The 27,034-nt window shown below is 55.3% G+C and overlaps 2 protein-coding genes across 7 annotated transcripts in view; both read right to left on the bottom strand.

Moving 5' to 3' along the window:
- Nucleotides 1-6,598, bottom strand: part of FLT4 (fms related receptor tyrosine kinase 4) — a 57,853-nt gene extending 51,255 nt beyond the window's left edge. Inside the window, exon 1 of one of the 2 annotated variants that reach the window (XM_058848605.1) lies at nucleotides 6,423-6,598. In XM_058848605.1, the coding sequence (XP_058704588.1) occupies nucleotides 6,423-6,480 (58 nt within the window). In that variant the 5' untranslated portion in view covers nucleotides 6,481-6,598. The remainder of the gene's footprint in view (nucleotides 1-6,422) is intronic. The other variant, XM_058848604.1, reaches the window with a different exon arrangement.
- A 657-nt stretch (nucleotides 6,599-7,255) lies between these two features.
- LOC131584132 (zinc-binding protein A33-like) lies at nucleotides 7,256-16,646 on the bottom strand. 5 transcript variants are annotated; one of them, XM_058848934.1, is made up of 8 exons: nucleotides 16,619-16,646; nucleotides 15,723-15,997; nucleotides 15,062-15,157; nucleotides 13,229-13,462; nucleotides 12,833-12,852; nucleotides 11,971-12,086; nucleotides 11,425-11,873; nucleotides 7,256-8,490 (listed from the first exon to the last, which is right to left on the bottom strand). In XM_058848934.1, the coding sequence occupies exons 2-8, from the start codon at nucleotides 15,993-15,995 to the stop codon at nucleotides 8,197-8,199; spliced, it is 1,482 nt and encodes a 493-aa protein (XP_058704917.1). In that variant the 5' UTR covers nucleotides 15,996-15,997; nucleotides 16,619-16,646; the 3' UTR covers nucleotides 7,256-8,196. The 5 variants fall into 5 exon arrangements, with proteins under 5 accessions (XP_058704917.1, XP_058704916.1, XP_058704915.1 ...); XM_058848933.1 differs by lacking the exon at nucleotides 16,619-16,646 and adding an exon at nucleotides 16,508-16,610; XM_058848932.1 differs by lacking the exon at nucleotides 16,619-16,646 and adding an exon at nucleotides 16,101-16,494.
- Nucleotides 16,647-27,034: the final 10,388 nt, after the last annotated feature.

Raw genomic sequence — 27,034 nt, 5'->3', positions numbered from 1 at the left:
TGTGAGTTCCTGCTGAGGTTTTGCATCTTGCAGTGAGATTTTTAACATTCCTCAGCTAAGACTGAAACAGAGGCTCACTTTGGAGTGTGCAGCTCTAACCATCCCAGGGAATGCAGAGCTCTGAGCAGCAGAGGAATGGTGGTCTCAAGGTACAAGGCTGTGGTACAGCCTTTGCACAGGTGTGTGGGAGCCCTGTGCCACCCAGCCTGGCTAAACCAACTCACTACATCCTGCATCCCAATGCAAAACACAGCAAAGCCAGCCTGGCCATTCCACAGAGAGTGCAATGCCCTGGCCAGTGGCAAGGGCTGCTTTGCTTAGGGCTTGCTCTTGAGTAAATACAGTCCTGCTGTACATTCTGCCCTTTTAAAGTACAATAATTGCCATGGAAACAATGCTGTTACTGGTATGGCAGCAGCCTGGTGGCCTCCACAGATGCAAGGAAAAAATCAATGGATACAATGACCTACAAGCTGTGTTTCAGGACTTTTTGTGTTTTTGAGGCTGATCACCATGGGCACATATGAGAGAATGGCTCAGACACTAAGAAGATGCCATCTTCCATGGAAAGAAAGCTGGGAACAATAAAACATGGAAGAACATCTCCTTTGCTGTGTTCATGGGCATGAACACATGTTTGCTGTGTGCTTGGGCAGTGCACTTTTACATGGGATCTGCTGCCAGTACTGATGTGTGCAGTGACAGTGATCATCACTCCCAGCTCCTGCTGGAGCATCCCAGCCCTGGCTGCCCTTCACATCTTCATTGCCAGTGAGTACAAAGCCTTACCTAGCCTCAGACCTTGGCAGGGTGGCTTTGCTCCATGCCTCCCCTCTGCCCATCCATGGCCCTTTTCCACCAGCCCAGATGCTTCACCAAAAAGAAGGAAAAAAGCCAATATTACAGATGTATAAACACACTTCTTGGTCTTGAGAGTCTTTTAAGTAGCTCTGAGGGGGTTTGTACACAGAGCAGCAATAAGGGAAAGGCTGTGAGTGCCCTTCCCACCCTGCCTGGCCGTCCCCGAGAACCCGGAGCAAAGGGCAGCCCTGGCTGTCCCCTCCCAGCCAGGGCAGCGCTGCCCTGTTCCCTGCCGTGCCGCCCATCATAAAGGGGTCCCTGAACTGTTATCAGGCAGTGACAGTTTCCGCCATCAGATTCCTCCTGTCCGTCAGGAAAGCTAAATAAGGAACATCGTTCAGGCGGCTGCAGGAAGAGGGGAAATGCAGGGACATCCGGCCCAGCTGCCAATTTTTCCTTTCCCATGAACCACCACTGACCTCCGCCAAGGGAGAACCTGGACACCCAGCCTGGCACTGGCACTGCTCCTCTTTGCTTAACCCTTCCCTGGGGGATACCCTGGCCCTGGAGCCCGCTGAGCAGGTGGTCTCACCAGGCAGGGCGGTGTGGCCATGGTGGGACGGAGCCTGGGTGCTGTCACTGTTGCTGGCACCGCAGAGCAAGGCGGGCAGACTCGGTGCACTGCTTGGCATTTGCCCAGCCAGCTGGAGCCACAGCCAGAAGGCTTAACTCCTCCACACCTGCACGTGGGTGGGCAGCTACACCTCACACAGAGACAAGGGGTCCCACAAACTTCAGTGAGCTGCTCCATCGCTTCCCCCTTTGCATGCACTTACACCAGGAGCACAGTCAAACTTATTATTTCACCAACTCCTGAAACAGAGCTGGGGTTTTCCAGGCTCTGCCAGGAGCTGTGACCAGCCCTCGGCTGGCTGCTGAAGACAGGTAAAATTTTATCTGTGTTTTCTTTCTGCTCACTCCAGGGCTCTGCCCATCAGTAACAGGGACCAGGACAATCTGCAATCCACTTTCCCCTTTCTCGTGGTCCTTCCTGTGAAGAGCCCTGGGTCCTTGCTGCCTTTCACTGCATAGAAGCTGAACAGGGGAGCAGCAGCTGCCTGGTTATTATGTGCTCAGATACAGGAGACCACAGCACTTAAGTTTGCCTCCCCCATCCTGTTTGCCCAGTGAGAGTCTTTTCCTGACCCCCTAAACCGATCCTCCCTCATTAGCACATGACGTCCGTCCCACGGCACCTCCAGGTTTGGCCGCAAAGGCTGCATGAGGGATCCTCACCCTGGAAGGAGGAGGCAGAAACACAGCAAGAATAACAATTCACTCGTGGGAGAAGTTGTAAGGTGAAATACAAGTCACTGGCTGAAACCTGTTTCTGCTACCTCAGCAGGGAAATGACTCCAGGAGAGACTCCAAGACTCCCCACTTAATATCCTCAGCTTATAAAACTTAGTGGGAGTTTCAGCACCAGCTGCTGCAGGGCCAGGCTTTTCACTCTCCTTCTGCTGAACTTGCACCTAGAGATGGAGCGATTTGCTGGACAAAAGGAGCGGCCACGCTGGGCTCAGGGCTTGTGCCTCCTTGCCGACTTGACCACAGGCCACCTCCGCTTCCACTATTCTGCCTTAACAATGAGGCACCGCAGATGGGCAATAACGCTGCGCGAAAACATCAGAACTATTCTGACCAAAGAGAAAAAGCCCCCCTGGGACCTGGCTAACCCCCTCTTTTAACAACGTGAAACGAGAAACAAAGGTCTGGGATAGCCAGAGGCAATAAAACCCCTGGAATTCATTTAACCAGTCACTAGATGCCAGTGCAGCTGCAGCAGTATTTCTTTTCCTAATGAAGGACAAAATCTCTGGCCCAGGGCAAGGCTCAGCTCTGGTCTCCCCAGAAAACTGTGGCATGCACCAGGAGGTCATGATCCTCCCACAGCACCCAGCAGGAGTGGGATGTGTACCTGGCTGCTGCCCCTCGCCCAACTGGAGATTTGCAGGGGAAGATGGGGCAGGTCAAGGCAAAACACAGCACTGGCACCTCTCGCTCACAGTCCAAGGTGGGAGAGGGGGGCTTTCAGCTTGAACTAATCACCTGTGGATTTTCTTCCTGCAAACCCATATATTTTTCCATGCACCCAGGCCCATGGACCCAGGCAAACATCTCACACCCACAAGGCCCTGTGAAGGTGAGCTCCACTGCTGCTTGGCAGCGGGCAAGAAGCCACCAGCCTCCCACCATGCTCCCAACACGGGAATCCGCCAGGAGCTGCCTTCTCCAGGCGAGCTGTGATTTTGCAGCCTTCGGTCACAATGCCCCAGCCTGTCTTCCCCAGCGGAAGAGCCCTGCGGCTTTAGTCATTCCTCACACGGAAACCACCAGCACTGCTGGCTCCCCACCTTCCATAGGCAGTGGAGCCTGCAGGGTCTGGCCATCACAAGGCTTTCTGCTTCTCCTTGCACCTGCAGGACATCCCCATCACCCACAGCCTATTGCAGCTTTCCCCTCCTTCCTGGTTTAAATGCACAGCCCCCCCAAACTGGAAGTGAGGAGTCCCCTGCCTTGCACCCATTGTTTTGGGGCTGTTTCAGTCCATCAGGCTGAATGCAAAATCACCTCTGCTGTGCCAGCTGGAGTGGCTGAGAAGGTGAATGAGATAGGTGCTATCCCCGGGGCTCACCTTGCACCCCAAAGCTGCTGAGAGCTCGACAGAGCTGGGGACCCACCCAGAGCCCCCTCCTGCTCTGCAAGGCAATCTCCTGAGTGTGTTGGATGTCTCCTATGGCTTTGGAGAAACTGCTCCCTGGCCACGGTCCCCTCCCTCCTCTCGCCGTTCCCGTGGGATCCCGCTCTCCCCTTCTTTCTCCAGGAACTGCCTCGGGATGCCGGGAACAGCCTGTTCCCTCCTGGCTGGCCGGGAGCACCTGCCCTTCCCACGCCTGCCCCGGAAAACACCGCAACAACGCAGGGCCAAGAGAAACCCTGGGGACAGCGATCCTGCATGGAGCAAGCCCATGGGAGAGAGGCAGCAGAGTGGAACGGGATACACTGGAGGAAGCCCCGTCCACCCTGCCTGCACTGGCCGGGGACATTGTGCTGCTGGGGGAGTGTCCCTCTGACCAGACGTCAATTTGGGCTCAGTGACGCCTTGGTGGGTGTTTGTGCAGGCAGTGAGCCGCGGGCTCGCGTGCCCAAGCCAAATCCCAGGGCGGTAGTTGCAGCTCACTCATCTGAAATCATCCTTAAGCAGACAGCTGGGCACAGCAGCCGTGACTGTCCCCTCCCTGGCACCCCCAGGGACCACGGGCTGCATCCCTCCAAACACCCGCTGCCCTGGGAGGCCCTGGCTTGAGCCTGGCGGGGATGCTGCGCAGTCAGGGCTGTTGAATGAAAGGGAATTGCTGAAACGGTCCATGTTTATTACTTGCAATAAAGCAACTGCTTCAAATCCCAGCTGCACAGGCAACTGTTGCTGCTGGCATGGTCAGCACGGGCCTGTCCGAGCACCCGGCCGGGAATTCTGTGTGATCGAGAGGGGAGCAGGCAGCGGCAGCCAACACAGTCGGCTCAGGTCCTACACAAGCACGGGCCCTTTCCCCACACAATGGGCAAACACCCTGGGAAACAGCAAGCCAGTGTCCCCAATGGGATGGTTTGGCTGTGGGGGGCTCAGCACTGCTCTGTGTCCAGAAGATGGTGGCTCAGGAAGCACATGGTCTCATCACCATTCACAAATCACCCTGAGAGGCCAAGATGATCTAGAATGCTGGGACTGAACCTCTGCCTGTTCCCCCCATCTCACTGCCTGCGCAGGGCAGCTCCCCAGCTCCACTCCTGGGAGCACCATGGAGCTGGAACGTGTAAGAGTTTTGTGCTCTTACACACAGCATCCTCTAATGCTGGCCCATTTAAACAGGCACCGTGGTGCCAGAGCAGACCTTTCATGATCCTGAGATGATTATTTCATCCTTCACAGGTGGAACAGTCTCACACACACATCCCTGCTTCTGAGGGGAGCAAATATTTGCACCCCATTGGGATTATGGTTAATGAGAAATCTGTGCATCCTTCATGCACTGACAAATTGTCCTCATTGATAGAATGGAAGGAGGGGAAGCAAATCCCCATGGTACCATCCCCCAGTTGAGCTCCACATCGCCCTTCATCGCTGCACTAATCAGGCAGCGCCGAGAGCTTCAAAGCTCTGCTCAGCCCTGTGCCGACGAGGCCACACAGCTGCGCTGGCCAGAGCCTCCCAGGCACTGCTCCTGCACCTCCAGGAGATGAAAGAGCCCGGGAGCAGCTACACCGCGCTTTACAAATTGCTAACAAGAGAGCTTTGAACAGTTGCTCCCACTGCAATGCCACCGGCATCAGGTTCCTTTCTGCCCAGCCTCCTTGAGCATCCTCTGGGCTCCAGCCACCCGTTGTGTCCTTGGGCCCCGTGACACCAGAGCCATCAGCAGCTTTCTGGGCAGAGTGGGTTGACAAGTGACACTGCTGGTGATGCTGTTCATGCCACACCTGCAGCTCTCCTGTGAGCTCACTTCAACGATAGCAGCAAATGCCACTGGTGATAGCGACTCACTGAGCTGATGCTACAGAAAATTCTATTTATGCTCCCAAAATTCATCTCCCCACATTGCAAGCTTCCACCATTACTAACTTTCAGTCTTGCTCTGATCTGGGTTATAAATGGTTTACTCGTGCAAGAAAGAGCTCCTCTGGGGGTATCTGCTGGGGTGTCCTGTCCCCACTGCCCGGGCAGTGCCCACCCAGCTCTACCCTGTCTTGCGGGCTCTGCTTGCTAGAAGGGCGTTGTAGTCCCATCTCTGCCGTGCTTCTGCACTCTCTGCCCAACAGCCTTTTGCCACAGGAGTGCTATGGGAAGGGACGGCATTTCACTGGGATCTGCCTCGGGTGACTTCCGAGGCGGACCAGAGCTGGGACAGGCAGGCTGGACAGCTTTGCACGGACCCCCGCCTCCTCGCGCCTTCCTCCCCGGCACACACAAATTAATGACTCTGTGCGTGAAAAAATAAATAAACAGAGCCGGGGCTGGCCTCCAGCCGGGCGCGATCCCGCGCAGCGCCATCCCTCCCGCGAGGGTCCAGCGGGGTTTGTCCGCGCTCGCAGCGAGACACCCGCGGTACGAGCACGGCGTGGGCTCCCCGCGGCCCCGGACCCGCTGCAGGGTCCTCCCGTCCCGTGCTGTCGCTGCGGGCAGGCTGTCACCGCCGTCGGGGACACCCGGGCCGGCACCGAGGCGCGTCCTGCCTGGGGACGGGACGGGCAGCGCCGGTGGGAGAACGGGGCACCCCAGGGCGGACTGCGCCCGTCCCCGCCGGGGATCGGGGGCGCCGGGACCGGGAGCGCCGGTCCCCGCCGGGGATGGGGGAGCCCTGACGGGCAGCGCCAGGGCACGGCACATCCCCTGCCGGGTGAGGGACGCCGCGGCGGGCAGTGCCGGTCCCTGCGGGCTCTGCGGGACACGCGGGCGGAGGCGCCGAGTTCCGTCCCGTCCGAGCAGCCCCGTCCCCAGCGCGCCCGCAGGTACGGAGCGAGCATCAGAGCGGGCAGGGCAGCCCGCAGCCCCGGCAGCTCACCTGCCTCCGAGACAATGCCGAGCCAGAGCCAGAGGGGCAGCGTGCAAACTCTCCTCATCTCCGGGGCTGCCGGCAGGTCCGTGCGATGCGGAGCGGTGCGAGCGCCCCGCGCCCGAGCTCTGCTCCCGCCGCGCCCCAGCTGCGGCGACGCGCGGCGGCGGCGGGCGGGGAGCACCGGGGCCGCTTCCTTTTCCTCCGCCCGCCCGGGCCGCCCGCCGCCCTCCGCCGAGCCTCGGGGCGCCGGGCGGGCGGGGCGGGACGGGGAGGGGCGGGCGGGGAGGCAGAGGGGGCTGGGGGGAGCGCACCTGCAGCTCCGGGCACTGACGGGGAATCCGCGCTCCCCGCACCAGCGGGGGTGCGCACATCCCTTCGCACCTGGCTGTCTCCATCTGTGTGTGTGGGTCTGCATCCCCTGCATCTGGGGGAAAAATGTGTTTCCCATCCATCTGCGTGGGGCTGCATCATCCCTGACCCATGGGCACACGAGCACCCCAACAACTGCGTGTATTTTCACACCTGTGTGCACCGCGTGTATCTCCCTGCACTTGTGTGAGAATGCCTGCACATCGCCTGTTTCATGTCCGTGCCTGAGTGCACATCCCGGCCTCTCGGAGCAGTGGGAATCACACAAACACGCTCTCAACAACAGCACGCACGCACCTCATGCGATGGAACACATCTCGCACCTGCCTGCACACACCCCTTCATGTCTGTGCACCCCCCCAGTTCCACACCTCACACACCCAGGCACACAGTCCTGCACACACGCCTTGAACCTCCCTCCTCCCGCACTCCCTGGGGCACAAAAAGACACACACGCACTTGGCTGTGCTCACACTTGCGCCTTTATTCACCGGGGGTGCAGTAGGGCCCTCCACTCACGCCGTCCACGCGTGCACAGCGCCAGCAGCATGGAACAGCCACTGTCGCTCAGCACGGCTCGGTGGGGCACCCGCACGGTTCTCTGGCAGGTACACACCAAACCAAACCAAACCAAACCAAACCGAACCCCACCCGCCCGTGGCGTTGGCAGACGAGCGGTGCCGTCCCGCTGGTGCCAGCGGCGCTGCCCCCACACCGCTGCCACTGCCAGCGACAGCGGCTCCGGCTCGGAGCGAAGCGGCTGCGAACAGGCGGAGGCGATGGCAGAGCTTTGGGAGCACGGCCGGCACAGCCCTGGCCAGCTGCCTGTGCACCCAGCGAGCGCTGAACAGATAAATTAACACGGCCCCGAGCTGCGCCCCGGAGGATTATTAATTACGCTCACTGGTAGGCAGTGAAGAAAGAGCCTGAATGAAAGCCATGTGCTCATGGCTTCAAAAAGGCAGGAAAACTTCTGGTGCACACAACTCTCACGTTGCCTAATTCTCATCCTGATTAGTGAATTTTAAACCCAGAGTGCCAGCTCTTGAGCGCACTCATTTTGGATCACCTCCCTCCTGGATCTCAGCAGAGCAGAAAGCGCCCGAGTCCCTTCACCCCAGGTGGGTGTCCAAGTCCCTACACTCTTGAGGAGAGACTTCCAAAACTTGCCATGGTAAGGGAGCGCTGGAATGTCACAGAGGGGCGGCACTGCCCAGCAGTAAGGAGTGAAGAGCTGAAGTTGAGGGATCAGACCCCTCCCCAGGGGCTGCGATCAGAGACGGGGCAGCCACACAGTGCACCCACACTGGGGACAGCATCGGGGTCAGCGCCCTTGAGAGGTGAGCGGTGCTGAGCGCTGGACAGTGACAGGGGAACGAATCACAGGGCACCACTGCTGGCCGAAGCGCAGTCAGAGCGTGCCTGGAGAAGCTGAGTGAGAGAGGAGCAGAGGGTCTGACACGGGGTTGAGGGGAGAGGCATCTTCTGGCACCCCAAAAGTCACTGGATTTTGGCATCCTCCACCCGCTGCAGTCGAAGGCGGCGCGGTGCAGGCGGCGGTGGCCGGGACCAGCCCGTCCATGCTGCCATCTAATGGCTGGAAGGGCAGGACACCGCGGAGCGCTCGCCCTGCCACGGCGGGGAATTTTCCATCACAAACGCAGGGCGACTGTGGGACCGATGGGATCTTTCCATTGTTGCAGCCCTGGGAAACAAAAGGATCTTATTTTAAAATCTTGTCCACTTTCCAGGACGTGGGGGGACCCGAGGAAGCAAAGGCTTCCCCAAAGCACTGGATAAAGACACACACAGATCACAGAAGGCTGCCAAGGCAGGAGCTGCTGGACACTGCCCAGCCCTAGCACAGCCACGGGAAAGGGACACTGGGGTGGCTCTGGGAACACCCAGGGACAAAGCAATGAAGCAACCCACAAGAAAAATACAGCCTGGCCCTGGGAGAAGATGACGAGAGCCAGCCCTGGCAGGTGCAGAGTCTGGATGCTGGGGTGAGGGATGCTTTAACCCCATGGTGCCCACTCTCCCATCCCTATCCCCTCCAGCCTGAACCCAGGCCAAGCTCAGGTACTCACTGCATTCACGCCCATGGTTCCTACTCCACGGTGCTCTGGTTTGCCAGAGAATTGTTTTTCAGGCAGCATTTAGTGGCAGACTGCATTTCCTCACTGGCCTAACGCTGCACGCGTGGCAGCCCAGAGCAGCATCTTCCCTGTCTGTAGGAGCTGCTCTGGCCCCCCAGCCCTGCCCATGCAGCAGGGCCAGGCAAGGACATTATACCCCAAAACGGGCTCTGCCTGGCAGCAGCGCACCACAGGCACCACACACAGCCCGGCAGGAGAAGGGAGGATGTGCTTCCTCAGGAGCATTTGGGACAAGCGGGTTTGGCTGCTCTCCAGCTCTGCCTTAGGCACGGGGAGGGTGTGGGAGGTGGCAGCAGTGGCAGTGGCACACGCTGGCAGCCGGTGCCATCGCGCTGGCCCACGCAGCGCACGGCAGCGGCGCACGGCAGCGCTGGGCAGTGGGAGCTGGCACACAACAAAGCCTGGCTGTGCTCACCCCTGCCAGGGCTCACCGGATCCGCTGCCCCCCACACCTTGGGCACCTCCCAGCCGTACCTGGCCGCAGTTTGGGCAGGCTGGGGAGCTGATGGAGTTCAGCTTTCCCCAGAGTAACTCCCTGCTGTGATCAAACCAGCCTCGTCTTTCCAGAGGCTTCCAGCCCTTCAGGGGGTAACACAGCCCATCTTGCAGCACCATTTCCAAGCCAGCAGCTCCTTCTTTTCCATTCTCGTTTAAGCCAGCAGCTCCTTCTTTTCCATTCTCGTTTCAGCTGAAGCTGTGGGGCAGCAGGAGGAAGACATGAGAGCTGTGAGAGGAGGCCAAATCCACCTCATGGGCTCAGCACTCACTGAGGACCAGGAGGGAGCACAAACCCCCAGCATCGCTTCCACACCCAAGCCCCAAGCAAGGCTGCACAGAGCAGAGCCTCCCTGATCACTGGGAGCAGCCCTGGGCTGTGCTCAACACTCCTGCACAGGACACATCTGCCTGAACCCTGCATGGGACATCCTCACCTCTGGCTTCTCCTGCCCTGGCACAGGCATTAGGCCCCCCCAGCCCTGGCACACTGCAGCAGTGGCATGCAGGAGAGGCAACCTCCCTTGTGGCACCATGGGGGAACAGGGCAGGCAGTGAAGGCCTTGCTTTGGCAAGCATCCCTGTGCCCAGCTGTGGGAGCTGGAAAGCCTCACACCTGGCCCTTCCCACACCACAGAAAGCTGAGCCGCTGCCGGAGGTGTCTGGCTCCAGCCAGCACTGGAGACTATGCAGTACTGCAGAGTTCTGGCCTCTGCTTTCAGCCTAGAATGGATTTGGGTGGGAAAAACATGACATTTCCACCCACCCCAGGCACTGCCATCCCCCCTCCCACCCACCACTTCCACCAGCCAGGCTTGGACCCATCCCAGCACCTCTGCTGACTCGTGAGGCAGAGACACTGCCAGCACCTCCTGGGCACAAACCACAGCAGCCAAACCCCCTTGACTTGCCCCCACCAGGGACTCCTGCCTGCCCTCCTGCAGGTGCAGCACTGCCAGCAGGGCCACAGGGGACTGACAGGAAAAGAGCCACATTCTTGCTGAATTTGGAAAGAATTAGGACTTGGCATTTTCCACATGTACAAATTCTTAAGAGCCAGCCAGGCCAGAGATGGCCAAATCTTAAAGTGCTGTAGCCCAAGATCATGGCTAGGCTCAGAGGACCTCTCTCCCTTGTTCTCAAGCAGCAAACGGTGAAAAGCCACTGCAAGATGTGCAGGGAGTGCTCCAAGGAACTGTGTGGGAGCAGAGGCTCTTTCAAGCCTCCTGTGCTGTAGGCACAGAAGAGCCAGAGCTGGAGCAGGGCTCCGGGGGCTGCTCGGTGCCCCCAGGCTGTGCCACACCCCAGAGCAGCAGATCCCCCCAAGCACACCAGCCTCGAGCAGGCCCAGCAGGCACCACTGGCTTTCTAATGATCTTTAATAGAGAGCGAGGTGAGGGAGCCGCGCTGCAGTCCCTGGGCTGCGCACCGGGCTCCCTCTGCTGCCGGCCCGGAGCCCTGCCCCGGGAAGCTCTTCCAGCAGAGGATGCCCGTGGTCGGGATGTGGAGCGGAGAGGCACCCGATTGTGCCCCGGGACCGCTGCCCTCCTCCAAGGGAGCACAGAGAGGCAGGAGGTGCCAGCAACCCAGAGCCACCGCCCCTGCAGCCCCGTGGCTGCTGTTACTGAACTGTGCCGTGCTCAGGAATGGGAGGTTGTGCTTCTAGGGGTGCCAGGAACCTCTGTGAATGCCTTGTGGCAACCACAGCCATGGCACAGGGAAGGGAGGACAGATGTGACCTGGGAAGAAATTCATCCCTTCCTCCCTCCCAAAACTGAAACCAAAACAGCTCCTCCAACACCCATCACGATGGTCTGTGTGTGCAGAGCTGGCCTCCAGCACAGCCCCGGGCAGGAGCCAGGCTGGTGTCCCCAGGGCACCCTCGTCCCTCACAGGGCCAGGTGACAGAGGCGCATGGGCTCCACGTTGTCCCTCCCGTCACTGAAGCAGGTGCTGAAGAAGGGGCAGTATCTCTCTGCAGAGACCTGGTGGAAGGTGAAGAGGTGGGACATGTTCCCAGCATCAAAGAAGGTGACAGTGCCCTCCTGGCAGTCCAGGAAGACGCCCACTTTCCGCGGTGGCTGGCGGGGAGTCAGGCGCACCCAGGGGGTGGCAGTGGCCCAGTACTCTGTCCTGTTCCGCAGGCGAAGTGTCCAGTAGCCGTTCTCTGGGCACAGCTTGACCTTGGCTGCCCGGTCCACAGTCTCAGCAGCCACCCCCAGATCCCACTTGGTTTTGCTGCCCACCCAGACCTCCCAGTAGTGCTGGCCGCTGTCAAAGGCCTGCGAGCCCAGCACGTTGACGCACTGACGGAAGCGCCGAGGGCTGACGGGGACAGGCTGGGCCTGATTCCTCTCTGTCACTGCTGTCAGATCTCTGGAGAAGACCAGGTTGGGGTGGGCCGACTCAGGGTCAAAGGTGAGTGGGGCAGGAGCTGTGGAGACATCGAGCATGACATTTTTCCAGCTGTACACCCCCTCTGCAGAGCACCCCTGGCCCACCACACCCAACCCTCACAGCGATGTGCTCACCAGGGCAGATGGAGCGCAGCATCTGCCTCCAGAAGATGTACTGCAAGGGACCACTGTGGCTGTCCCTGTAGTGCTGCAGGTCCAGGGCAGGCTGCATCTCAACATGCACCAAGGGCCTGGGGCAAAGAGAGGCAAGGCAGGGTCAATCCCTCTGCTGAGCCACTGCCAATTCAGGCAGCAAAGGCACGGGCAGGGCTGCAGGACAGTGCTGCATGTGACAGATTTGGTAAAGACAGGACACAAATGTCTCTGCTGGCTCTGCCTGATGCAGCTCTGCCCCCGGTGCAGTGAGTGGCTCAGAGCAGAGGTGTCCAAGACAGCCAGCAGCACTGCTTGTGGAGCAGTGACAGCTGCCAAACCCACACCCAGCACAGCCAACAGGATTCCTGCATGGCTGAACAGGCTGGGCCTGTGGAGTCAGACTGCATTCCAGGGAGGGAGGGGACAGGACACACTCCCCTATGGCAGTTCTGACCCTCAGCTACTCCCAGCTTCTGACAAACGTGCACCTCAGGGTCACTTTTGCAGCCTCATGAGTAGTAAGAAGCTGAGGAAGGGCAGGGAGAAGATGAAGCATCCAAAGCCTGTTCCCTCTTGCAGCATGCATGGCTCTTGCACCCATTCCAAACCACTGTCTCCTGTACCCACTCCTCCAGCCACGTCAACACATAGGATGCTCCCTGGGAAGAGCACCCAGTGTATGCTGGGGACCAGCTTCCACCTTGCACAGCACCAGCAACTTCCTGAGCAATTTGTGATGCTTTTAAAACTTGAGATAAAGTGTCTCTCTCATGTAGTCCCAGCCAGGGACTAAGATAAGCTCCTGAAAAGGCAATCAGCTTCTTTCATGCCAGACACGTACCTGATATCCAGGCTCTCCACCTGCAGTGAGAAGCAGAGAGAATTAGCAGTCGCTCTAATTCATGCAGCTGCACAAATAAGTTCCTTGTCCTGCCTCCTGCTGCCACACAGCACAGAGAGAGGAAACCAAGCTACCAGGACCGACATCTTGGGGAAAACTGTTTGGGCACTTGCATGGAGAATGAGGAAGTCTCCCAAGACCCACCATATCTGATGTCACTGTATCCCTTGTGGCTAAAGTTTCCAGACTTCAGGGGATTGGGCAGATAATCCAGAGGGATGGCAGTGAGAACAACTCTGGGGTACAGCCTAGTGCTGTCATTTAAGACTCTCACATCCCAGTGTGAGATCCTGAAACATCCCTCAGCCTCCTGCCAGAGTCAGCAAAGCATCTCACCTCCAGCAGTGACACATTTTCCATCTTGCTCAGGGTCAGCTTGATGTGCTCAATGCCCCTCTGCAGCACTTCCATCCCCTCTTCCAGCTGGCCAACGTGCCTGTGCAGCTGGGCCAGTGACTGCTCCTCCTTCTCACCCAGCTCTGCCAGCACAGCTCTCTCCTCTTCCTCCAAGATCTGATGAAGGCGAGCAAACTCAGACTGAATCTTGAAGTTCAGCTCCCCAGACACTTTCTGAGCAGAGGAAAGAGGCAGAAGGTGAGTCCAACTCCTAAAACACACAAGCACAGGATGGCTGTGCCTGTTACTCTGCTTACAGAGTCCTGAAAATTGGAGGTTTAGACATAGCAATGACTTTTTGGATGGAGAACAGGGCACAAGGGCAACTTTCAAGACTGCAGAGACAAAGGAAAAAAATGCCAACAAACCCAAAAAACCCTGGTCACTGTATCTAGTGAAGGAAATCTCCACATGCAGCCATTGTCCTCTCCCACACCACCAGGAATTTGCCTGTGGGCAAGACTGGAGCTCTTTAAATTTTGTGGAGCTGCAGACTCAGCTGTTCAGGTTAGTTTGCATTTATTTCACATCATTCCAGACCCCGAGCAGAGCTGCCTGACAGGCAAGCTGCACAAACTAATCTCTGTCATCAGGGCTGATGAAATCCCATTCAGCTCTATCCAGAGGTCACTTTTTTCCAGTTGTTACTCGCCAGCCAATCTTGTGTTCTCACTGCCTTCCTGCCTGTTTACAAGAGACAGCCAATGACTTGTTATTTTCCTTAAATCTTTAAGCTTTTAATCTCCAAGTGCAACCTTAGCCCTCACTACTTTCTCGAGGAGTGCTTCCTGCACATCCCTTTCTCCCGAAAAGAAACCCATCTCCCTCAGAGATCTGAAGCTTCACCAGCCTCCTCTTGCTCTAGCAGGTGTTTGTGCTGACACACCAGAACCACAGAGGAGGTGCAGGGCCTCCCTGTTCAGATCAGCAATTTGCTCCTTTACTCCTGAGACACCTCTTGTTTCTTGCACAGCAACAGGAAAACACGTGATTACTTGCTAATACTTCTTCATTAATCTCAAAAGTCTATTCCACATCTGGCAAGAGGGCAGAGGTTTGAAATGGTGCAGGCTGGGGGATCAGAGGCTCCCTCCAACCAGGAGACTGGAAAAAAGGGGTTTTTTTCCCTCTCAGTTTTTTGTCATCTCTGAACTACTTCCATTTTCCTTTAATTCTCTTTCATTGGTTTTAACGCTTTTATGCCACCCAAGAAAGCAGCACAGTCAGCCTGTGGCTGCTCTCACTTCATGGATCTGCTCCAACAGGGAGCCTGGTCCCTCTCAAGCCCATGGAGAGCAGTCAGGCTCCTCATTCACCTCGGAGCTTTGCAGTGAATCCCAACGCTGTCCTTGTGACAAGGCCACAACTCTTGCAGTGCCAACCCTGCCACTGACCCAGCTCCTTCAGCTTTGCTGCCATCCCTTCTGACATGAGAGGATTTTAGAGTTGCCAAGAGTTAATGCTCTCGCAAAGAGGCAGCACTGCAGGGCCAGAGCAGGCTGCCCACAGCTCTCACCATGTCTCAGCTCTGCTGCACCCATACACTTTGTAAAAACTGCATTAATGACTGCTAATGCTCCTCCTAAAACTCCTGCTGAATATCCAGCAGTGATGAACTTGGGCCTACATGCAGGGCAATTTGTGTAGATCCCCACTGTTACTAATCTAGATTTTTACAGGAAGCTGAGCTAAACCTCAGCTGCAGTGATACACACATCCTCTGTGAACAGTGCCCCAGAAGCTGCCCGAAGAGCAGCTCCCACAGGGTGTTACCGTCAGGCTGCAGATGTCCTCCTGCACCACACGCTTCCTCTGCAGCAAGTTCTCCATCTCCTTCTGACGAGCTTGCAAAGCATCTTCCAGGTGCTTCTGCAGGAGTAAGGAAAGGAAGGTAAAGAGGCATTTCACCACTCTCCTGTGATTCAGGAACAGTCCCAGATTGCAACAGGATCTCATATAAAGGCTGTAAGGAGAAGCAAGCACCTGATGCACAGCCTTCAGAATTAAGTATCTGTGCATGTAACGAATCCAATTTATTTTTAACACTGGGAGCTCCAGCCTGGAATATCTATTTGCACAAGCTTTAAATGCTGCATGTTGTGAAGGGACTGTCCCCTCAAGCAGAGGACCTGGCACAAGCAGCCCACATCTTCCTCTCATTTAGGGGACATGTCCTTAAACAAGAAACGACAAAGCTGTGGTTGGAATCAGACACAGCAGTGAGGGAAACAAATGCAAAAGAGAAGTGTTCAAAAGACAGACAGCTGTAAGGAAACAGGGAGAGGGACTAATAGGGAAGAGACACAAATGTCACTGCATTTGGCTCAGGTAAGGCTTCACAGTGGGGGAACTGCCTGTGGGAGGAGGGGCGGTGGCTGCACAGGGCTCAGGTGGCACCTGTCCCCTTCTCCCCAGCCTGGCAGAAGCCACTCACCTGCATCTTCTGCTGATGCTCCTCGGAGCCGCAGCGCCGCACCTTCTCCACCAGCCCCGCGAGCAGGTAATGCGTGCGGAAAGCGCGGCTGGGGAACTTGCGGCGGCACTGGGGACACGAGGGGACGTGGGCACAGCTGTCCCAGTATTCCTGGATGCAGCCCTTGCAGAAGTGGTGCATGCAGTCCAGCATGACGGGCTCGCTGAACAGCTCGCAGCAGATGGCACAGGTCAGCTCCTCCCGCAGGCTCCGCTCCTGGCTGCTGCCGGCCATCCCTGCTGGCACACGGGTCCCAGCTGAGCTCCCTGCCACCGCCACGCACGGAACCGCATCCCCCTGCACTGGGCCGAACTTGTGCCGCTCCTGCGGTCTGGTTACCTGCCCTGGGGCGGGAGGCACAGGGCCTGCCCAGCTGCTACACTGGCTGCACGCAGCGCTGGAAAGCCCCGAATTACAGAGCAGCCCTGGCCGAGGGTCACTCCCTTTGCACGGGAACAACCTTCAGTTTCCCATCCCTTCAGCAAAACCGCCCATCGCGTCCGACAGGGCCCGGCCTTGTGTCCCCGCAGGGCCCCAGCGCAGCGGTCACCCGGCCCGAGGGCTGTCAGCGCCCACCCACGTCCCGAGGAGCTCCAGGGCCGGTGCGGCACCGCCGCTGCCGTGTGCGGTACCCCCGCGGCTCGAGTCCCGCGGTGCGCACCGCCCGCTGCCCTGGGCGCAGCCCCGCTCCCCCACATCCCCGGGACCCCACCGTGCTGAAACCGCTTAGTTTAGCCTGGTCTAACCTGATCCGATCCGATCCGATCCCGTCCCGTCCCGTCCCGTCCCGTCCCGTCCCGTCCCGTCCCGTCCCGTCCCGTCCCGTCCCGTCCCGTCCCGTCCCGTCGCTCTCCCACCTCCGACCCTTCGAACCCGGGGCCTCCCGCTGACTGACGTCCGTCCTGACCAATCAGAGCGCGGGCACGCAGCGCTCCCTCCAGCTCATTGGGTGGGAACCCACCGAGGGGGCGGGGCTGGGTCCCAGCGTGTGACGCCGTCACGTGCGAGCGCGCCGGGCCAGCTGCGGGGGCTTCACGCGCCGCCTGCGGGAAAGCGCGTGCGAGGCCGGAGTGCACTGGACTGGACTGGACTGGACTTGACTGGACTGGACTGGACTGGACTGGACTGGACTGGACTGGACTGGACTGGACTGGACTGGACTGGACTGGACTGGACTGGGCTGGGCTGGGCTGGGCTGGGCTGGAGTGCACTGGACTGGACTGGACTGGACTGGACTGGACTGGGCTGGGCTGGAGTGCACTGGACTGGACTGTACTGGACTGGATTGGGCTGGAGTGGATTGGGCTGGACTGCACTGGACTGGATAGGACAGGACTGAATTGGAGTACACTGGACTGTAGTGGGCTGGACTGTCCCTGCACTGTCCCTTTGCTGGCCGTGTACTGCCCCTCTAGTGCCCCTGCACCTCCCCTGCTCTGCCCTTACACTGTCCTGCACTGCCCCTGCCCCACTGCTGCATTCAGTAAAGAGCACAGAAATGAGCTCCAGGCCAAAGCCTCCCTCTCTCTCCCCTGTTCACAGTGCCTTCAGAACACAGCTCTGGCCAACGCTTTGGGGTCACAGCTTTGGGTTACCTCAGAAATCACGAGGGTTGCAGGCTTGTTAGCGAAAGAAAAAAAGAGTAAAGAGTTTTCAACCCTGTGATGGGCCCTGCAATGTGGGAAGTGGCAGACACTGCTGGACATGTGAGAAAAATCACAAGAACTTTCAATACAGGAAGTAAAAACAAAACTGAAAGGAGAGGGGACACAGGGACTCACAAGAGCTGCACAGACCATCTGTCTCCTTCCTAACCACCATTAGAACCAGAGCATGCCCCCAAAAGGGCGATGTGCTGGGTACTGTCCAGCTACTGCCCTCCTCCTCTTGGTGCTCTCATTGGTTTTCTCATTACAGCAGTGCAGTTAATGCAGAAAGTATTTCTGCCCATCTTCATTTGCTCATCTGAGGGATTTTCCCAGGCTTCCTCTCACACTGTGCGTGTTTGGTCACTGGCATGTGGCCACAGCAGCCCTGCCTGCAGGCGTTGGCCTCTGCCTTGTCCCCAGCAGCCCCTTGGGCTCACACACTCAGCCACGGCCCCGTGCTGATGTTTGGACATGGAACACCACTGCATGCATGAGGAGCAATCAGTCCTGGGGGATGTTGGCCATGGGCAGGTGAGGTGCATGCCTTGGCCTCTGGCTGCCCAAGCAAGTGACATCCATGGACACCAACAAAGTCAGGTCATGGCCAAATGGGCTGGCAGCTCCCACACAGTTATTGTGCGGGCTCAGGACTGCTCCAGCTCTCTGAGCAAGGTGGGTGTTGGCTGCACCCTCCTGCTCCAGTACTCATGGTGGCTCTGGGACAGGGAAGCTCAATCCCCACTGTTCACTGGGCACTAAAGGGCAAGAACTCACTGGGCAGGGATTGTTTCCAGCAAGCTGAACCTAATCCCATTGCTGCCCTTTCATCCTTTCCACTGCACAACACAGAAGAGTGCCCCTGGGAATATTGCTACGATGATGACACTGGGACCTAGGGATGACACAAGGATCCAGGGATGCCTGAACAATCTCCTCTCAGCTGTGTTCTTCCTGCAGCAAAACCTCAGTCCCCACATTTAGATCTTTGTGTTTCCACTAGGCTTCCATGCGAACATGCCAGGGCTGAATGGGAGCAGTGCCATTGCAGCGGGACAGTGGCTGGTGTTACCCCCCATCCTCCTGCCACAGCAATCCTGAGAAACAGCAGGCTTTGAACTCGTGGATTTTGGGTGGGAGTTGAATCATCTCCTTAGGTGCATCCTTTTGAGAGGGAAATGGCTTTGTCATCTGTGTCCAGCCGCCTGGCTTTGCCACTATTCCTCCAGGAGACATTATAAACTATGCACAGACACACAGACAAGACTCAGCACAGGACACAGCCTAGGGTGAACCAGGATGCTGGTCCCTTACCTGTTGCAGGACAGTGATCCTTTGTTTGTGAGGCTCTGGGGAGAGGAAAAAGCATCAATAATTGCTTTTTAGAAGAGATCTAGAATGTGCTGTGACAGGTTATGTACCCCCAGCAGCCCAAGCCAGCAGTGCTGGAAGGTGTCCCTGTCAATCAGGATCTGTGCTGGGGTCAGAGCTCATCTCTCTCCGTTATGGAACCCAGGAGGTGACAGCCTCCTTGAGGCATCTGGAGGCCCATTGTTTGGAGAGGCTATAGCTGGATAACTGAAGCTTCACCCTGAAACAGCAGAATTTGGGATAGCTCAGCTGATGTTGAACTTTCCCATCAGCTCCCCTTTTAGCCACATCTGGAGCCCAGTCCTGGTCCCTCTGTGCAGTGTGAGCATCCTCATGGCATGGCACCAGGCTGGGCAGTGCCAGCACATACCCTGCCCAGGACTGCCACGGCGCTGTGCAATGTTGCTCTCCTGGAAGAGAGGCTCTGCATCAGGGTGTGGAGCTGCCAGCTTGGGTTCAGGTGCTGCAGGACATCCTCCAGCACCCAACAGAGTCCTGGACTACCTGATGTATAGGTTTTCCCAAATAACGCCCCTTGCTGCCAACAGAACCTGTTGCTCACGTAAAATTTCCTATTTCCATCTTTGCAGGTTTGAGCTGCAAATGCAGATTTCAGAGCCAAAGGAGGAGTGGCACCATTTTACCATGCAATGCATGCATCAATCCAAGAAGAAAGTTCTAATACAGATGGGGATGTCCTTGTCATGGCCATTTCACTTTCTGGGACATCAACTACAATGTCTAAAACTAGCAGTGAGTGACAGTCATTTCCCAATGAACACGTCTCCCTTCTGGGGATTGAAAACACACACCCGAGCATCCCCCGGTCTCAGATTCCTGTTTAAGTGCTCCTGGCATCTCCCTCCTTTCAGCACTCACTTCAGTTGGCAATGTAATGTTTTTCTTTCTTTTTTTAGCATATTCCTCTCGGGAGGCTCCAAGCTCTGGGCTGGGAATGCTGTGTTTGGAGTTTGATTATGCACTGGGGAGGTGAAGGATAACATGGATTGAGAAGGGTTTGGCTCAAAGCACATGGATTGGGTCCAAGACTCTTCACCGTGCTCTGTTCCATGCAGTAAATATGTATTCTTGGAGATGGGTGTCGGAGGAACTCTTTGGCCTTGCAGGAGGAGGGGGGTGACGTGGGAAGTGCAGTGGGTCCAGCTGCTGGGGACCTGCCCTGGGGTGTCAGCGAAACACGAGGGGAAAGGGAAGCAACTGCTGATCCCAGTGTCAGTCCTTTGTGTCAGCTCTCCAGATGCAGGCAGGGAAATTCCACAGGGGACAAGAAGCTTTGCATTTTGATTTCCCTGTTTTCACTTTGGTTTGAGTGCAAATACACTCCAAAGACTTTAATTCTCTGGATCCTGCTCTCCTGGAGGATCCGGTGGCTCTCCTGAGCAGTGCCCAGCTGTGGGACAGGAGAGGGACAAAGGGGTAAATTGGATTTGATCTTTTCCATGTGCTGACCTGGACAAGCCCCAGGTGAGGGACTCTATCAGTGTGAGGATGGGGTAGCTTGAAACCAGCCCTTCCCACTCCCCTTGGCATCTCTGGTCAGGAAAGAGTGGGGTGCTTCTGGTCCAGAAGAAATCCCCAGACTCCCCATGTTCCCAAAAGCAGGCTGCATCCCCAAAGCTTTGCTTCTGTGGGCTCCTGCCAGCTCTTTCCTGTACTGAGACCAGGAGGGGGAAGAAGTAGAAAGGGGTTGCTGTAAACAGAAAGAAGAGAGTGAAAGAAGAAGGGTTGAGGTAATAGCAGCATCACTGCTAATGGATATTACACTTCCCTCCGTGACCTCAGCTGCAGAGACATGATTTAGAGGCCTCGGTTAGAAAAGTGAGCAGGAAATGAAGCAATGCTCCAAGATATGGTATCTTTGGATAAATAGCTGCAGGAGGAAGGTGACCAGAGGTGGCCATTATTTGCCAATATTTTCTTACCAGTCCCAAATGATATCACTGTTTTGCTAAAGCCAGAGCCTTCAAGGCTTTGGAGCCTCTGAAGTTATCTGGCTATGAACTGGCAGCCATGGTCCAGGTAAAAGCCCTGTAGAGATGGCAAGAGGTGTTGAGCAGGTTCAAACCATCCTAAACACCCCATGAAAGGACCCAGGTGAAGTGAGGGCAGGAGTCTGAAGGTTTGTGTCATTTTCCCCCTCATATATCCAGGAGAAGGATTGGGGATCAGCATGGACAAATCCATCTCCTACTGCATGGAGGGAGGGAAACAAGGTCTGGAACAGGCAAAGGAGGATGAACATGGCCTAATCATGTTTGTTTGTTTTTTTTTCCCCAGGGATGCTCAAATAACTCAATGCCAGGAGACCAGTTTCATGTGCTACTGAACTTCTCAGCCCAGTCTCCCTCCTCAGGACTCCTCGTGTGAACCATCATGAGCAGGCCTGTCAGGCAGTCTGTCCTGCCCTGTGAAATTCCCCATGCCACCCCTCTGAGCAGCCAAGAATCCGTCACGTTTGCATTCCACCAGCATCCTTCAGCTCCCCACACCCAGGCGCCAAAACCAAGAGTTTTCTGCAAATATTAACATTTCTGGCTGCTGCTTGTTTGCCTGTTTACTCTGAGCTCTCTGATACTCCACACGAAGCATGGGCTTGGCCAGAAGAGCTTTGTCCTCTCAGCCTTCCCTGTGATGGGTTGTGTCTCAGCCCCCAGACAAGCTGCTGGTCACTGTATGCAGGATGGCCAGAATGCTCTTCTCCTTCATTTGGATCTCTGGTTCAGGGTGCTGAGCATTCATAGATGTGCTAAGCTGCCCCTTCAGAGCTTGAAGCATTTTCAGGTTTTGATTTTTAATGTTTTTTTAGGTTTCTGACCTCAGCTCTCTGTAGGAGGGGTGTGGGAAAAAGGTTCATGGCTTCATCTTACAAAAACAGGCTGGGCAGGCTTGGCTGGAGTCTTGTCCATTAGCATCCACATTCCAGGGTCAGAACACAGTAACCATGAAATCCACGCCTGTGGTCACATCACATACCCAGACTGCTTTCTCCTGGCTGGGCTGAGGCTGTTTGATATATTCATTACTTGAATTAGAGACATCTACAGAGCCCAGTTCTGTCCCTGATGTCACATATGAAAGTCTTCAGTCCATTCAGTGGAAACAGAGAGAATTTATTTACCAGCATGCAGACTTCAAAAGCCAAGGGACATTGCTGCAGAAGATTTCACAAGAACAGTATTTGTCAGTGCAGCATTTCAGACACAGCACAGGTTATTGGGCATAAATGTTTCCCTTTGCTATTTATTTTCCACTCTGCTATCTGAGAAAGATGCAGATGTGCTCCAAAATCTCATTCATTTTGGAGAAACTCAGACTCCACACTGCCTGCAGCTCAGCAGCCTCAGCCTGGAGGCATCTCCTGTGCTCCCAAGAGGATTTAAAAGCAGATCTTTACAACCTGGCTCTACTCCCCCTTCCACTTTCTTACAGCCACACACTGAAAGCCAGAGCCTGAGAATCACCAAAGTGGCCACCAGAAGCAAAATTAAAGAAATTCAGTTGCTGTTGAACTAGTCAACCATCTCTCTTAAAATAATTAAAGTGGCTGTATCTTTGTTAAAAAATATGAAAGATCTTCAAAAATATTTTCCTTCTGGAGCTGTCACCATAACAACAAATGTTTGCAAAGGATGTGATGGGGAGGGAGCAGGGAGAGATGTGCCCTTAGTCAGCACAGAGTGCCCTGTCCAACCATGCAGCTGATGGCTGCAGGTGATGCCAAGGAGAGGGGCAGGTCAAACCAGCGTAGTCCTGGGAATATTGCACAAACCTGAGTTCTTCCCAGTGTCTGTACTGATGAGGTTGTGGCAGTGCTTGGTTGGGCAGCTCACTGCCATTCAAACCTTGTGTCAGAGCTGTCCTGAACAGTCCTGGGGCCAGGGCTGCCATGGGAGCCAGGCTAGAGGCTAGGCCAGGGGCAAGTGGTGGCATTCAGGAGGCTGCAGCTCCTGCTTCTGGTTTTGGCAGTACAGTAAATACTGAGAGTGATGATCTTACCACAGGAATTAATTGATCTTTTTCAAAGGCCTGCCCTTTATTTCCCATGCAAAGCTCACAAACTGATTTATTTCTAATAGGAGATGAGGAGGCTCCTTCCTACTCCTTTTTCAGGGCAATAAGCTGGGGCAATAACTGTCCTGCCTTGCCCAGGACAGTTGTCAAAAGAGGGAATAACCCGTCCTGGAAACACAGCACCAGAGCCCCTGCTACCTTTCCCCTTTCTCCAGCTACCTGGGCTGGCTGTGCTCTTCTGCTTTACTCTGCAAAATAACAATGCACACTCTGGTCCTGCATCTTATGCCCAGAGTGAATGTCACCCTGAAGGAACGTGCTTTTCCCCATGAGAAGCTGAGCACTGCGAGCTGCACCATTTGAAGGCACTGAGTGCTCCCAGAGGTAATGCTGTGCAAAGCCATATTTCCCCTGATACCTTAAATATCTTAAATGCCTGGGGAGAAATAAGTCTCTTCTCTCTTCAGCACGAAATGGCTTTCAAAGTAGATTTGCAGGCTCCAGACTCACCTCCCTCGTGTCTGGTGTGAGCTCTTCAGCGAAGGCAGAGAGGAAACCGCTCATCGAATAATAAATTGCAGGCACGTGCTCCCCTGAGCAGTTGTTTGGAAGGTGTCCCATATGCCTTGTGCCAAATTTGCTGGCCAGGGAAGCTCAGTGGTATTAGCATGTTCCAGCTAATTAGGGCTGTGAGTCGTCCTTTTCATCGCCTGAAGAGCTGAGAGAAGGACAAACCCAGAGCACTGCCTTTATAAGGCTTTGTGCATTCCAGCACGATCTCTGCTCAGCTCTGGAGGGCTCTGCTCATACCCCGGGGACACAGCTTTTCCCCATGGGGCACTCGGTGTCATACCTATCTCTCAGTGTCAGACACTGGCTTGTGAGTCATGTTTCTTGGGAACACTGAGCCAAATGGATTTTCAGACAAATCCCTGGCTTTATCTCAGGAGTGGATCTGACCCTCCTGTGCTCAAACACTTTTGCCAGCCCAGCACTGCTGAGCTGAGCAGGGCATGGGTAACCTGCTCCCTGCCCACAGCTGATGTGGGTCCCCACAGGAACAGAAAAGATGGAACAAGGCAGTGAAGCAGCAAACATGATCCTGGTGCTGCTACACTGGTGCTGAGCACTGGATCCCAGCTCCTGGATACCTGGTGCCTTTTGGCAACACCGCGCCCATAGAAGCCAAGTCATGCTCTGAATTTTCCAGCCACTTGCATCACTTTCAGTCTTGATGCTTTGGAAGAGTTTAGGCTGAGGCTGCCATCAGCCCATCCAGCAGTGCCTGTTGACATCACGCAATCCAGCATTTATAGCCCTGTTTGTCATCTCAGGAGTGACAGCCTGGGCAAAAATTTCTTTGTGGGACTGTGAAGCAGGAGTATCCAGTCTGGGAGAGCAAGACCCTGATGACAGAACACACTGCCTAAATGAGATGGGCAACTTAGAAAGAAATCCCATAGGGGAAAGTGGGAAAGCAGCTGCCACTGCTGCACATCCAAGTACCAGGTTCTCTGCTCCAGGGGTGAGTTTGCCAGAGTGAAGCATTTTTATCACCTTTTTTATGTACAGAGAACTGAGATACATCAAATGATTTGCCCAGAGGCAGACAGGGAGTCTGTGATAGATGGGGGAAGAATGTTCCAACCCAAAAACTCATCCATGTTTCTATTTTACCCAGACAACTGCTGGTCTACATCGTATCGTATTTTTGCAATCCCAGCTCTGAAGAGCTTATCTCACTGCAATTATCCTCTTATGCAGAAGCTGTTTTCTACCTGGCTCAGTACACAAACAACAAGCAACCCTTTAATAAATTAACAAAGCTTTGAGAGCAGTGACTTGCAGAAATGGCAGCTAAATGCAGGGGCCAGTTCTGGGCTCAGCAGTGCTGATGTCTGCCTGGAGAAACTGCCTGGAGTCTTGTCTTGATGTGAGGATGATAAAGGAGATTTTGTGTGTCAGAGTGAGATCCAGGGGTGGGAAGGGGGTGGAAGGGGTAAACCTTCCTAGGCATTAATTGACTTAATAAAAGGAGCCCTGTGGGTTTGCCCCTAGTGGGGCAGGAGCTGAAGTGTGGTGATGTGTTCAGCAGGACAAATCCTGTTCATTTTTTTCCACATGATCATCTCCTTCCTGACTCACTGACCCTCATCCTGCAGACCCTGACTTGGCACCCCTGACTTCTGCCTGCCCTGAAGGTGAGCAGAGCTGTGGCAGACCCAGGCCAGTCCCAGGCCAACCCATGGTTCATCTCCCCTCCTGCTTCTCAAGTGCCTCTCACTGGCACTCACTGTCAGTCAGATAGCTCAGATATTTTAGCCAAACCTTGTCCCTGATGGTGTCTCTGCTCCTTCACTGATTCCAGGAATGTTCATGTGGGGACAAAAAGCTGTTATGAAACGAGAACCTGTTTTTAAATTCAGAGAGGGTACAGACAGCTTTCTATCCGCCCTCCCACCCCTGAGTCTCTTTGTGGCTTATTTAGTTCCCAAATGCATCAGACTCCCAAATCCACTGCATCCGTGAACTCTGGGGTTCAAATGGAAAAGGGGCTTTTGTGTTACCAAAGCTTGCTGATACTTTGGAGACTGCTCAGGAAAACACAGGCATGACACCTCAGGAAGGAGCAGTGGAAATATTTTGGTTACATGCAGGTGGAATTAAACAGATGTTTAAAAAATGAAAAGCTGTTCTTTAAAGTATGTCACTGTTGCTGCTCCAGATGAAGCAGGATGAACCAGAGCATCTGGAAGCCTTGGTAACAGTTTTCTTAGAGATTCCTCCTAGGGAGTGAACAGATAATCCACCTTCCTTTTCTGACAGAAGTTAAGCTACAGCAGATGGCTTACAGCTGCAAGGTGGTCAGACTGAGGACCTGCCTGCTCACTGAGGCAGAGCAGATTACAGATCAAAAGACAGCCCTCTTCTCTGCCCCATTTCTCAGCTTTTTGACACCATTTTTGCTCCCTGGAGTACAAAATTCATTGTTGTATTTCTCAGAAGCACGGTTGAGCAGACTCGCTTTTGCCTAATAAAAGCCCAACCACTGGGAAAGGCTTTTGAGCTGCAAAGATCCTTTGAATGACCCCATCATATCTGGAAGGACATGAGGCTCCTGGGACACCTGTGCAGGATACCCGTGGGCATCCAGCCTGTGTATGAAAATACCCCAGGCTTGAGATTACAGAAGTGCATGCAGTGGGCTCTGGCATCTCTGCTTGGGGCTGCACAGCCTTCCACACCCCAGGACAGCACACCATCTCTGTATTCCCACATTCTCTTCCTTCCGAGTGTTGCTGGATGGGGTTTGGAAGACACTCAGCTGCTTTGGGATCTGTAAGCTGTGTGGGGAGGTTGTTTTGCACCTTGGTGTTCAGGCTGATGCAGTTGGTGCAGTGACTGCTCCTCTGAACCCACCAGGAGTGTGAGGGGTCTGGCACTGCAGCCCCCAGGTGTCTCTTCCCTGTGGAGAAGCCAAGGCTATGCTGCAGCCACTGCTGGCTATAATTCTGTTGTAGCTGGGTGAGATTAGGCAGACTGGCAGGCAGCCTGTGTCTGTGCACTGTGAGAAGAGCCTGGCTCCCAGGGACAGGGCATGGGAGCACCCAGGGGCTGGAGACCAAACTCCAGATTGGTGGGTACCATTTGGGATGAAAGTCCAGGTGTGCTGAGAGCTCAACTGCACCTTTTTGCACTGCTCTGTCTGGTTGAAGAGCTGAGGTGATGTTTTGGAGCAGAGCAGGCTTTGGTGCTCCACTGGACCCCTTAGACCGTAGGAGAGGACATCCTGGGGACTTGCACTGACTAATCCATGATTTAAGAGTTTGTATTTGCTATAATCCAGCAACGACCACGTGCCAAAAATGACTGGAATTCACCCCATTATCCTGATGAAGCCTCACAGCTTCAGCCTGCACAAATTTCTCTCCTGTCAATCACTGCCTTCTCCCCAGGCATCTTATTTCAGCCCTGGGAAGAGAAGAGTGGGGAGTGGTAGCAAAGGAATCTGGGGAGCAAGCAAGAAAAATCTCACACAGAAGAGAAAGGAGGAAGAAAATAATCTTGACCTGAAGATAAATGATCTCCTCCCTTGAGAGGAGGAGTATCCATCCACTAGGAACAGGGGGAATAGCATACACCACTCACTTTGCGTTAGCTGCTCTTTGCCTCTCTCTGCAGACCACTGGGAGACAGCAATGGCTTTTTCCAAGCAGTTTTGTC

The sequence above is a fragment of the Poecile atricapillus genome, chromosome 13 (assembly GCF_030490865.1).
Source record: "Poecile atricapillus isolate bPoeAtr1 chromosome 13, bPoeAtr1.hap1, whole genome shotgun sequence".
Lineage (NCBI taxonomy): Eukaryota > Metazoa > Chordata > Aves > Passeriformes > Paridae > Poecile > Poecile atricapillus.
The sequence above is the reverse complement of the archived record's forward strand: the minus strand, read 5'-3'. Positions and strand labels throughout refer to the sequence as shown.